Here is a 13,854-nt window from a genome sequence, read left to right as displayed (position 1 = left end):
TAGCCCATAAGGTAAGATCTCTGTAACAACTTCCTATAAAGTGGGTTGTCTTCTGTGAATCACAATTATTTGTTCATTAATTTAGAGCATTTTCACCCAGTTCTCCAGCTAAAAAAGGGGACCGGGGGGAGGAAGAGGAAAGCAAGCAAACTCAGATACCAATTCTAGAAGTTACAAGCAAGATTCATACAATGATCAGCTTGAATGGAAACAGTTCTGAGTAAGCAAGGAGTCCCTTAGTAGAGTTGATGGAGAGACTTTGCTTCCCTCTCTGCTATTGCTGGATGACAGTCAAGAATGTAAATAGAGACTGCTGGGTCAGGCCAATGGACCATCTAGTCCAGCATCCTGTTCCCACAGTGGCCAGCTATAGGAAACCCACAAGCAGGGCCTGGGGGCAAGAGCATCCCCACCCACCTTCACCCCCTGGTATCAAGAAGCATTACTGCCTCCAGCTGTGACTTCCATTAGTACAGTTCTGGACTAATTAGTATACGCAGTTCATGATTTATATAAAGCACCTAAAATCCTGGGTACTGGACAAAAGTGAGGAAGAAAGAGATCCTTTACACAGATAAGGTTGCATAGTTGCCTGATTTTTGCTCCAGAAAAATCTAGTCTTCCATCGTCTTTAAATAAAGCAGGGATGGCGAACCTGTGGCCCTCCAGGTGTTATTGGACTACAACTTGATCACCTTCTGTGAACTCCATGGGAAGTGGAGTCCAGCGACTTATGGAGGGTCAGAATTAAAGAATGTATTCCACACACACCCCATGATGCTAATGATATATTAGAAAACACGCTGTGAGTGTCTGTGTATGAATAGATGGTATATCCATGATCCAGAACATCTGTACCATTTAATATCTTGGCTTACTCCCAAAGAGAACAAGCAGCTTTTGCTTGGTAAGGGTATCAAGAATCTTGTGTTGTAGATCCCTAGACCCCTTCACAGAACTGCATTTTCCAAAGTTCCAGTTACAGATAGGTAGCCGTGTTGGTCTGCCATAGTCAAAACAAAACAAATTCCTTCCAGTAGCACCTTAAAGACCAACTAAGTCAGTTCTTGGTATGAGCTTTCGTGTGCATCTGAAGAAGTGTGCATGCACACGAAAGCTCATACCAAGAACTGACTTAGTTGGTCTTTAAGGTGCTACTGGAAGGAATTTGTTTTGCATTTTCCAAAGTTAGCTATTAAGCCTATGGGTGTAGATACGCCAATGATATGGCACTGCTTATTTTATAGTTCTTGTGTTCTCTATCCCCTGCTGATTTCTGCAAGGTGGACAGTATCCCAGGGCATTTTTATCAGAACTCTTGGCACCTTCGTAGTCCATCTAAGTTCCCCCATTACTGTTTATATGTGGGGCTCCAGCATTACATTATAGCCAGTGGGCAGCTGTCACACTGAAATACGTTGATAGGAATAAATGGCAAGCTGTCAAAAATCTTAAAGGGAATCGATACAAGTAACACGTTAAGGGGGGAAAACTGTTGACACTATAACTCTTTTTATTTATTTAAAGTTTGTAGATATAGTGGGAATAGTTTGGTTTCCTGGAGTTCTTCCCTGGTGAGAAAAAAACTATAATTGCAGTGAATACTTTCCTTGATGTGCCTGCTTTAAAATGTGCCTGCAAAAAAGGCATGATATAATGTGTAGTCATATCAGCCAGTACTAATCCTTTGCTAGTCGAAGTCCAAAGTCTGCTTTGAGAATGAGAAAGGTTTTAAGGATCACCATCCAGCTACACTAAATTAAGAGCTTCAACACCAGTGTTTACAGCAAAGAGAACACAGCAATTTTTTTGTTCTTTATAACTTATACATTAATATACAAATTCCTTCATAATCTTTACCTGTTAGATCACACTTTGCAGAACACCAGTGCCTTGTAAGTTTCTCTGCATCATCGTCATCATCAAATTTCATGCTATATAAAATCTATAGGCTCGGGTCCAAAGGCACAAGATGCAGCAACTTTGCTAAAGTTAAGAAGGTCTTGATTTGGTCAGTGTCTGGATGGGAAAGAGAGAGACTGCCTGGGAATCCCATGCAAACCATCCTTAATTCAGCGAAAGGAAGGTGGGACAGATGGTGGGTTAAGGCATTCAACTGCACTATTGTAAAGGGTGAAGAAATTCTCTGTTTGTTTGCCCAATGTTTATTCTGTTTCCCTTACACAAAATGAAGAGTCTTGTCCCATAAGAAACATGCAGCAAGCCCACTATTTGGAAAGGCTTCCCTTAGTCATGCTGTGTTAGTCCAGTTTCTGCATGGGAGAATTGAGGAACCTAAAATGCACATTTAAAAAGCAACACTTAGAAAGCAATCTCTGAGCTATTTGGACTCATAATTCCACCTAACTGGAAACATATGTTACACATAACAACCGTGTCCAGCTTGCATGCTTGGTGACAGAGGCACAGGCATTCCTATGAAAACTAGGATTCCTCCGTTGTAAGACTGTTCTTTAGTGCCCTCTACTGTGAAGAATTCAAATTCTCCTGAGAATAAGGAAAAGTTGTTTTTCAACAAGGCATTAAAAAGGAAGCACACACTTTGGAGCTACCATGAGACAGAGTGAGGCAGCTGCATCAGGAGCTTGTTGGGATATTGTGAAAGGGTAGCAAACTGTTAGTGACTTTATTATCGTTGTACAGTCCTTTTGCCACCGGGGGGGGGGGGAGTGCTTATAGGCTGTTCTGCCTTTTGTGCCAAAATCTCCTTAGGTACTATGCATCTTTACTTGATGTGTTTGCTATTTGCTATTCTGGCTCAGGCAGCCAAATGTCTCAGGCCAGCCCATATTTAATGGTCCTCTCCATTAAGCTTAATTTTGCCTTGGTGCATCTAACCCATTTAGATCTCAAGGCAACCAGGTGATGAACCTTTTTTGCAGTGGCACTCAACCTCTGAAATCTCTCTGTCTCTTTCTCTGTGTCACACACACACACACACACACACACACACACACACACACACGTAAGGCAGTTACCACCTGTGACGTTGTTTCAGCATCTGTTAAAGGCTGCTTTGTTCATTTAAGCATTCTGCTGATTTTATTGCCAGCCTTGTTCTGATAATTTTTACTGAGGTTTATTGTACTTCTTTTATGTCTGCATTTTAATGTATTTGTTTTGTACTTTAGTAGTAGAAGAAGAGGAGTTTGGATTGCTTTATCACTACCCTAAGGAGTCTCAAAGCGGCTACCAATCTCCTTTCCCTTCCTCCCCCACAACAAACACTCTGTGAGGTGAGTGGGGCTGAGAGACTTCAGAGAAGTGTGACTAGCCCAAGGTCACCCAGCAGCTGCACGTGGAGGGGCAGGGAAGCGAATCCGGTTCACCAGATTACAAGTCCACCGCTCTTAACCACTACACCACACTGGCTCTCAGTAAGTAATAAGGGTTGCAATCCTAGATATTACTTACTAGGGTAAACTTGCATAGAATTGCAAGTGTGTCTTGTTGGTTTGATATGTTTTGTACACTACCCTGATGTAGTTTTGATAATGAAGAACAGCATAAGAACTGCTGCTGCTGATTTTATACCTGATAGAAGGTAGCAGACAAACCATTATGTAAGCTCAAACATTAGTATCATTGCTCCACTGATCAGTGGGAAAGTACATTTGTGTCCACAGGAACTGGGCTAGAATGCTAGCAAAACCAAGAAATTGAAGTGACTAGTTTCTGCATGGGCACCATACATTTAAAGCAGGTGGCTTCCCCCCAAAGAATCATGGGAACTGTAGTTTGTTAAGGCTGGTGGGAAATGTACCTCTGCGAGGGGTAAACTACAATTTCCAAGATTCTCTGGGAGAAGTCTAATGCTTTATGATGTGTACTCAGCCTCAGACTATGTCCAACAGTGCACTTCTATGCAAGTTTACCCTATTAAGTAATATTCAGGATTGCAACCCTTATTACTTACTGAGCCACTTAGGCTATAACCTTAAACACATCTACTGTACTAGGATTAGACTCTGTTAGACACAATGTAGGATACTTCTGCATAAACATGAATTGGATTACACTACTTGTAAGGTAAAACCAAGGTACTTTAAACCTTAGAGGGTGTAGCAGTGCCTCTTTGGGATTCCCAGGCTAAACATCAGGAGCACTACAAATTACAGGAGTTATGTAAAGAAATTACATCTTATTTTAAGGTTGTAGGCAGAAATACAGAGACAGAGACTAAGCATAGATCACAAAAGAAAGAAAGCTGTATTAAACATTGGCTTCAAAACAGTAACTTCTATCACCATGTTCCAGGAATGTACATAGTCATTTATAATGTGACTCAGCAGATTGCTCTGTCATAATTCCAAGACGGTTAAGTGGGTAGAGTTTGGCCGGTAACCAGGTATGCCGAAAGAGAAGGTGAGAGAAGAAAGATTTGGATGGGTGATGGCCTGGGAACTGCATTGTAGAAGCTCCTGCAGCCAATCGGAAACCGTGGAAGCCCTGTTGGACGTTCGACTTCCAAAAATAGTTCGCAAACCAGAACAGTCACTTCCGGGTTTGTGGTGTTCGGGAGCCAAAACGTTTGAAAATTAAGCTGTTTGAAAACCAAGGTACAACTGTACATTTTCACCAACTTGGCGTTCCATGACAGAAGAAAGGCAGGATATAAACATTTTTTAAAAAATGAACCAGGTTTCTTGTTTTAAAAAGAAAACGGAAGCCAGGGTGAGGCACATAATTGTAAACAAGTTCTAGACTTTATTTCTCAGGGATGTTCTGGGTCAGTTGTTTAGACTTCTAAAGACTGAACAATGTAAGCTCATATTCTGCAGCTGGAATGGGGAATCTGTGGCTTTTCAAACATTGTTGGATTACAACTCCTATCATTCCTGACCACAGGCCATGTTGGCAGGGGCTGAAGGGGAAATGGAGTCTGACAACATTTGGAGGGAATAGGTTCTCCATCCCTGATAATTCGGGAGCAAAAGACACACATTTAACATGAAAGAACTCGGAGCCCCATAATTTGCTTGGAGGATCAGAACTGAACTGAGTGCACAATCTTTCCACATAACTTTTTTTAAATTTCCGCAATGTATTTTTTATGTAGACGGGGGAGTTATTTTGTCATTGCCATTTCTGAACAAGTGGGAGTCAGGAATCTTTGCTGCTCTACTGCAACTCATACCGAAATTCACCAGGATATCCTGATCTACCATCTTTGCAGGGTAGTACACAATGAAGTGACACCATCCCACACCTTGGGTTAGAACTTGACCCATGGTACAGTCACAAAGAGGTTGATCTTGATGTGAATAGGCTATCCTTCAGTGCAAACGCAGCCAGTAAAAGGTCTCCTGCTGCTTATTGGTCTCTCTGCAATTTTTGCACCACTAATTATGCATTCTTGAAAATAGGTGTACCTGGAAAGCGATTTCTTACTGAGACAACTGCAGATGAGACCCATTATCTTGCTGCTTTGCAAAATGGCTCTTTTCTTTCAGGCATTTATTATGAATGCCTCTATTTTTAAGCCTATCATTGGCTAGTTATTTGCTAGAATAATTCCGTCCTCTCCTTTAGCTACATTGCGATCACTTAACGTGAATGACTCACCAAGCTTTCCCCCTGGAGAATATAAATGGTAGAGTAGATGTTTTCATCAACCTCCCTCCTGTTTGGAGGAAAAAAATATGTTTATGTTCATTGTTATTTTCTTTAATTTCCTGCCACAGGCCCCCAAACAAAACAGAACAAAAACCTTCTAAAAATATCGCTCCCTGTCAAAAGGACGGCTATTATTAACATGGAATTGTCACCAACCCAACCTTATCTTGTGCTGTATTAACTATTAAGGTTTTCACCATGAGCATTATTAAGTTGGACTCTTAAGAATTACATTTCTAAATCTAAGATTTAACTAGAGATTCTTTGCTTTTAATAGATTTGTATCTCAGGCAAATAAAAGGAATGCACTCTAGCTGTGTAGTACTCCTTTTTAAGGTGTTTTTTTTTAAAAAAAGATTTCAAGAGGCACTTAGCCAAGGCAAACTGAAGGTCAACAGCAGTTGAACCAAAAGGCTTGTATACTGCAAGCAGAAGGCAGGAATTTGCTATGCCCACACCAATAAATATGGCAATTAGGAATCTTTCTGTTCTGCTCTCCTGTGGTTTTGAGCTTGGCAGAATCACCTTTATGCTAACTGGCCTCTGGCTGAGACCCAGAACCAAATATTCACAGTTGCCAACCAGATGCCCATGAGAAGCCCACAATCAGGACATGAGCACAACAGGACTCACCTGTTTATAATCCCCAGCAACTGGTATTCAGAGACACATACAGCCATCATTGATATAGTAGTCATTGATAGCCTTATCTTCCATGAATCTTAGACAAGGATGCTGGACTAGTTGGGCCTTTGGCCTGGTCCAGGAGGGTTCTTAAATTCTTAGAAACATAAAAGAAATACTGTCCTGTCTTCTTCAGCAGCAGACTTCTTCTCAAGCTAAAAAGTTAAGATGCTTCAAAAGTGATCAATATCCTGCTGGAGGAAACATCTGAGCAAACGTTAATTACAAAAAGCAAAACTTCCACCTAGAAATGTTTGGTTTGATTTAATTGATGCCCTTAGAGTTATGGATCTGACTGCATCCACAATTAACACTTGGATATTGCTGTGGTGGCGATTTTTACTTTTCAAAGGAATCCTATAATTGCTTAGGGCTCCGCCACGTGCTACAAAATCAGTGGCTACACTGCATGCATCCATAGTGCACTACATGCTAGTCTGTGAGAGTGAAACATCTTCTTTAAAGCACTTGTTGTTATTCTTGTTTTGGTTTATCTCTTCCTGTTGCTGCTCTGTTCATGGTGAATATAGTATTGCAAGTGTCAACAGAGTTAGACCAGAACTTTTGAGGCACTACAATTCAGTGCTTAACACCATAGCCAGACACTGGGAAGACCTGTCAGGTGTGAACATGGACCACTGGTACCCAGCGGCGTAGCGTGGGTGGTCAGCACCCAGGGCAAGGCAAGTAATTTGCGCCCCCTAACCCGGGGCAAGGCAAGTAATTTGCGCCCCTAACCCCTAACCTGCCGCCGCTGCCAGCTTCTTCTTGCTGCTGCCTGGGCTGCTGCCATGGGGCTCTGCTACAGCCTGTGTCCGAGGCTCTTCGGCGACTCCGGAGGCGGTGAGCGCCCCCCCCAGATGTTGCGCCCAGTGCGGCCGGCCCCCCTGCACCCCCCACGCTACGCCACTGCTGGTACCAAATCGTATGGGAAACAGCCTTACTGGAAAAGCTAGCCAACAGACTGAAACTGACCCGGGGACAAATAGAAGAGGACACCTTCACCTCAATATGGCTCCCCTTTATCACATACACAGCTTAACAAGTCAACAACAAGAACCCACTGGCAGCATATGAATCAATCCATCCACCCCCTCACAAATGCAAACAAACCCCACTGCAGCCAACTACAGATAACCAACCACACCTTGCCCCTCCCCAATCCCTCTCACTACCAAGGAAAGGTAATAAGCAAGTAGAAAGAGAACCTGCCCAGTTGATGCTGACAAAAAAAACACCCCACTTGTACACTATATAAAAATGAATATAAGTTTCCCCATTCCTCCCTCTTCTTCCCCCACCCCATACTGAATACAAAACGAATGTCTCATATCAAATGTAACTGATTTACAGAAAAGACTCTACAACCTGAAAAAATGTACTTTTGTAAACTAAGAAAATCTTTAATTATTATTATTTTTTAAATAATACCAATTCAGTGCTTGAATGGGTTGGAAAACAGATTCCAATTTAGCTGAGGTTTTTATTTTTTAATTAATATTTATTTTCTGGGTTTCCATAAATTCAGGGTAGCTAATAAGTATTGAAAGCAGAAGTCTGCATACTCTCCCAGCAGCCACAGCTGAAGGCCCTGGAGATTATTGTTTGCTGACTGGGGCTTTGATTTGGCATAGGATGGGGAAGAGCTGGCTTGGAACCAAGACAGCACATGTAAAAAGAAGCTCAGGATTGTAGTCAATCGCAAGCTGAATGTGAGTCAGTACAGTGATGCAGCTGCGGGGGGAAAAGTGAATACAGTTTGGGGCTGCATTGCTAGCCCAAATCATGAGAAGTTATAGTCCCGCTTTTATCTTGCACTGGTTTGACCTCTTCTGGAATACTTCAAACACTTCAGAGGATATAGACAGTTTTTACATAAAATAGGATACAGTGGTACCCCTGGTTACGAACTTAATTCGTTCCAGAGGTCCATTCTTAACCTGAAACTGTTCTTAATCTGAGGTACCTTTGCTAATGGGGCTTCCCACTGCCGCCACGACACAATTTCTGTTCTCATCCTGAGGTAAAGTTCTTAACTCGAGGTCCAACTTCTGGGTTAGTGGAGTCTGTAACCCAAAGTGTTTGTAACCCAAGGTACCACTGTATAGACAACTTGGAACAGGGTCAGAGGATGGAGACCAAAATGACTAGCAGTATGGAAAACCAGTCCTATGAGGGAAGGGTGAAGGAACAGCAGGGTATAATTAGCAAGCAGAAAAATACACTAAGGTGCCGGTGACCTTGGTGAGAGATGATAGTACTTCACATTTCTGAAGGGCTGTCACACAGAGAGCCAACAACCTTTAGCTGTCAAGTTGTAATGTGATTCAGTATGCTACCTAAAGTTTGGCACCTCCTTTGTTCAGGATCTCCACCCCACATCCCACCCGGTTCCAGTGAATGCTAGAGCTAAAAATGCCCCCATACCTTTAGCTACTCTGTTAAGTGCTATGTTTTTTAAAAACTACTTGCAGTGATTGGTTGAACAATGGATTTCTGTTTATATGCCTGGCACTTCACATGCATGCTTGCACTGGCATCAACACTGCAAGAAATGTGCGTTATGAGGGTCTGCCTTTTGCTGGATTCATACTTGTCTACAGTGCAGAAGCAAGTCACAATTCCAGCAGTCACCATCTTCACAGTGAGAGAAGCAGAGTATACAGGTAGACGCATTGAAGGCGTCTTGCTGAAGGGCCCATCAAAACCTGAACTCAATACCGATCTTTCTCTCCCCCCCCCCCCGCCAAGATAGAACCTGCAGCCCCCTTAGCACCAGCCAGATAGGTGAGTCAGAGGAAGAGCATGAGATGCTAGGGATTGAACCTGGAACCTTCTACATGCAAGGCAGAGGCCCTTCCCATCCTCACAACTCAAGGAAACAGGATGGAGTTTGCTAAATGCCTTTTATTTCAAAGCAGCAATAGTTTCCCCACGTTTCGTCAGTCAGGAGAAAGGTGACCCAGACAAATCCTTGGCTCTAGCTGCCTTTTGCTTTCATGTTAGCTATCAAGTCATGCACCTTCTTATTCAGAGCCCCTCCATGGACTCCCTTTTTGCCCATGAGAAAGATGAGCGCTTTGGCACCTTTCCCAATACAGATGGATCTGCTGTCGCCACCTTTGGTTCTCGTGTCCATCACAGCATCTTTCTCTACTAACAAGTTGTCTCGGATTACGCTGCACTTCTTCCCTGCTATGGTGATCCCAGTCTGCAGGAATGCCTTTCTGTCCTGCCCAATAATTATTCCTACTTCCTGGGGAGAGATGGCGGCCAGCAGGCCTCCTGGCTTTGAAGCCCAGACAGATTTGTTGTCAGAATGTCCCACGATCGCTACATCTTCAATGTTTTTGTCCTTCAAGACTGTATTGATGTAGGCTTTCCAGTCTCCCATCCTGCTTTGGCTCCAACAATTTCTTCTTTGACAAGTGTTCTGCCTTTTCTTTGTCTCAGGACTGGATTGTTTTCCAGCTAATGTTAAAATATTTTTTAAAGTACATATATAAATATATACATTCATCAATTTTTAAATATGTATACACTACTTTAAAAAAAACAACACCTGACTCCAACATTAGTTTACAGAAATATAAAAGATCAGGCAGAAAGTTAGAATGCATCGCCAGTGTTGAAACAATGATTCTTCAACATCAACTTCGTTGGACTGGTCATGTTGTGCGGATGCCCGATTATCGTCTTCCAAAGCAACTACTCTATTCCAAACTTAAAAATGGAAAGCGTAATGCTGGTGGTCAACAAAAGAGGTTTAAAGACTGCCTCAAGGCAAATCTAAAAAAATGTAGTATAAACATTGACAACTGGGAAACACTGGCCTGTGAGCACTCCAGTTGGAGAACAGCCTTTACCAAAGGTGTCATGGGCTTTGAAGACACTTGAACTCAGAATGCAAGGGAGAAACGTGCTAAGAGGAAGGCATGCTTGGCAAATCCACAGCATGATCAACTCCCGCCCGGGGAACCAATGTCCCCACTGTGGAAGGATGTGTGGGTCCAGAATTGGCCTCCACACTCACTTACAGATTCATTGTTAAAACCGTGTTTATGGAAGATAATCTTACTTGGCTGTGAGTGATCGCCAAAGAAAGAAGAAGAAGAAAGCAAACCATACTCCTTTGCCACTGGGTATGGCATTGAATGGGGTGCAGTGTCACTCTATCCAGCTCTGCTAGGCTCCAGGCTAGTGCAGAAATTTGCCTGCTCTCCACCTTCCATGCCCTGGCTGGCATGTGCAGCAGAGCTGCAGATGCACTGCTCCATTAAGTTCTGCTGGGCAGCGGCTGGAGTTAGGGATTGTACTCCTAAACAGCCTTCTGCAATGTGGTGTGCTCCAGATGTTGTTGCACTCCAACCGCCATCAGTCCCAGCCAGGGATGATCAATGGCTAGGAGCAATGGAAGATGTTGTCCAACAAAAATCTGGAGGGTACCTGGTTGGGGGTTACCACACTAAAACAAATTAATAATAAAAACAGCATACCAAAAACAATTTTAAAAATCCAAAAGAGTACTTAAAATGCTTAAGTGGTTAAATGGTTTGTGCCTGACACCTAAAAATGGGAGCCAGGGTAGCTTCTTTAGAAGGGGCACTTTTATAATGGGATGCACAGCCAAAAAAGTTTGCTCTCTGGTTGAGAATTGCCTCTCTGATGGAGGAGGTTTTAGGGAACAGCATCAGCAGATGACCTTAGAATGAAGGCAGGTGAATATGGGAGTACTGTAGGTATACCTTCAAGTATTTGAGTCCCAGGCTGTTTAAGGCTTAGAAAACGGCTAGTGAAGCTTTAAAATAAATGTTTAAAAATTGAGAAATGGGATCTGGACAAACTGTACCAATAATAAAATTATAATAAATAAAATTTATAAGAAGAAGAAGAAGAGGAGTTTGGATTTGATATCCCGCCTTTCACTCCCCTTCAGGAGTCTCAAAGCGGCTAACAATCTCCTTTCCCTTCCTCCCCCACAACAAACACTCTGTGAGGTGAGTGGGGCTGAGAGACTTCAAAGAAGTGTGACTGGCCCAAGGTCACCCAGCAGCTGCATGTGGAGGAGCGGAGACTCGAACCCGGTTCCCCAGATTACAAGACTACCGCTCTTAACCACTACACCACACTGGCTCTATAATAAAATTATAGCATCTGTATTCTGAACAGAAGCTCCAAAGGTCTTTGAAGACAGCCCACATATGGCACATTGAAATAATCCATCTGGGAGTTTACTAAAGCATGGGCAAAATGCTCCAGAGGTGGTTGCAGCTGGTGAATCAGTCTTGGCTAGTAAAACTCACTCCATGCCGCAGAGGGTGACATGGGTCTCTAAAGACAGAGCTTGATCCAGGGAAGACCCCACCCCCACCCCAAGCTGTGAAATTGCTCTTTCTGAAGCAGTGTGCAAGCCTTTCCATATCTAGCTGAATACAATATCCCCAAACATGAGAACCATCCACCCTCAGTACCTCTGTAACATCAGCCTGTGGGGTACTGATGAAATGGTGCAAATTGAGATGAAAGCCTGGAAGGAATTGAGGTAAGGACTTGAAACCAAGCCCCTGGAGGTTTTACGCCTGAGGTTCCAGCTCAAGATCCTGGGCTCGTTGGGAGTTCAGGATCAAGGCTCTGGACACCTCAAAGCTCAGGTGTCAGGAAAGTTAATCAAATACCACCCTTGCTTAGCCAGCCAAAGGCAGTTTGAGCTCACAAACCAATTGTTTATGTGTTTATGCTCCAACCGTTGCTAAGGAATCCACTGTGATGTCAGAAGTATCTGTTACTGCAGCTGGTCACCCATTATGACCTCATACCACTCCTAAAGTAGAATTATTCTCTACCCTTGATTATGTGATTGGAAAGAAATAAAAATATGTTTTCCTTCTGCCCTTAAGTTTCCTTAATGAAGCTGATTTGCTGTAGGTTCAGGACAGAGGAAGGGGAAGGATTTCACACCACATACAATTCCACATTGTGTGCTTCTGGATGGGGAATTTATATTGCAAATGGATCATTCAGATCAGATTTTCCTGCGTGTGCATTTGGCACGTTAGAAACTACCCACCCACTAAAAGAAGGCACTAACAAACTTCAACACCAGCATTGACTGCAGAGATTTAACAGGCTCTGTTGCCATATTGGTTCGTCCGCTGAAGGGGCAAAAGCCAGATAAAAGAAAAAGATAGGGCTGCCATTTTGATGATGGTGACATCATGTGGATGCTGGAGGCAGGACTTGCAGACATGAGCAGTGCTGATATCGCACCTAGCTGGAAGGGCCATTCAGAGAATTGGGGTGCCTGCATCAATATTTTGATTGGGAGCTGAGCATACAGATGCATAGGGGAAGATCTGTTGCTCAGCCAAGCACTTTCTTTGCATGCAGAAGAACATTGGTTCAATCCACAGCAACTGCAAGTAGGATTGGGAAAGACTGCTGCCTGAAATCCTAGAGAGCAACTGCCAGTCAGAGTAGGTGACGCTGAGTAAGAGGAACCAATGGTATGACTTGATATAAGGCAGTTTCCAATGTTCTTACCCAGCTGGCACAGTCAGAATGCTACACTTATTGAATCTAGATGGTTCTTGGTCTGACCCACTGTTCTAATATTATTTGAAAAATGAATGAGAAGGTTGCATTTAATATACATGAATTGAACCAAACCTGGCTAAATCTCAGTGCTAAGACAAATTATGTTTTAAGGCCATTTCATCAATGTAAACTGCATTATGCATATTGAAAACTTGGCTAGCTGAGGGAAATAATTCAAATAGTTGATATTTTATTTAAACCTTGCTCCAGTTGCTCAATGTTGCTTGCAGCATTAGGAAATCAATTTTCCTGATTTAGAAGTTAGGACTTTGTCTTGCAGAGTAGTCCAAATAAAGGCGCTGCCAAGCTGGATTTTCAACATTCTTGAGTGAGGAAGCCAAACTGCCTTTAAGGATTATGCGCTATAAGCATAGCATTCAACATGCTGCTCAAAGTTTGGCAATAGAGCTTAGTTTGTGAGTAGACATTATCACACACCAGCAAAATGGTTTGTAAGCAGTCACTGTAATTATTTTCCTTTAACGTAGTTCTGAAATCATACATTCTAATCTTATTGGCCTTATGCATATGTGGGACTCTTTAGGTAGTTATGTGCACACTTCATCCACTTCAAATGCTGAAGTGAATCAGGTGTGGGGAACCTTTGGTCCTCCAGATGTTGCTGGACTACAACTCCTATCCACTCCAGTAAGCACGATCAATGGGTAGAGTGGGAGACCAGGGTTTTTGTTCTACTTGGCCATGAAGCTCACTGGGTAACCTTGGGCCAATCTTTCTCTCTCAGCCTAACCTACCTCACGGGGTTGTTGTAAGGATACAATAGAGATGGGAGGGGAGAATTCTGCCACCTTGAGAGCTTTGGAGGAAGGGTGGGTATAAATAAATGAGCAGGCTGAATCAAGACCTTTTGGCACCTGAGGTGAACCAAAAAATGGTGCTCCCCCTGCCAGGGAACAAGGGGGGAGGGAAAAATCTTCA

General features: G+C 42.9%; 1 protein-coding gene across 1 annotated transcript; it reads right to left on the bottom strand.

The window, feature by feature from the left end:
* Nucleotides 1-9,208: 9,208 nt before the first annotated feature.
* Nucleotides 9,209-12,044, bottom strand: PFN3 (profilin 3). Its single transcript, XM_081856422.1, has 2 exons — nucleotides 11,793-12,044; nucleotides 9,209-9,792 (listed from the first exon to the last, which is right to left on the bottom strand). The coding sequence occupies exon 2, from the start codon at nucleotides 9,713-9,715 to the stop codon at nucleotides 9,302-9,304; it is 414 nt and encodes a 137-aa protein (XP_081712548.1). The 5' UTR covers nucleotides 9,716-9,792; nucleotides 11,793-12,044; the 3' UTR covers nucleotides 9,209-9,301.
* Between the last annotated feature and the right edge of the window lie 1,810 nt (nucleotides 12,045-13,854).

The sequence above is a fragment of the Podarcis erhardii genome, assembly GCF_964252035.2.
Source record: "Podarcis erhardii genome assembly, chromosome: 3".
Taxonomy (NCBI): Eukaryota; Metazoa; Chordata; class Lepidosauria; order Squamata; family Lacertidae; genus Podarcis; species Podarcis erhardii.
The sequence above is the reverse complement of the archived record's forward strand: the minus strand, read 5'-3'. Positions and strand labels throughout refer to the sequence as shown.

Excerpts from the sequence above, each read along its gene's own strand:
- PFN3 (XM_081856422.1), bottom strand. The coding sequence starts at position 9,715 with ATGGGAGACTGGAAAGCCTACATCAATACAGTCTTGAAGGACAAAAAC.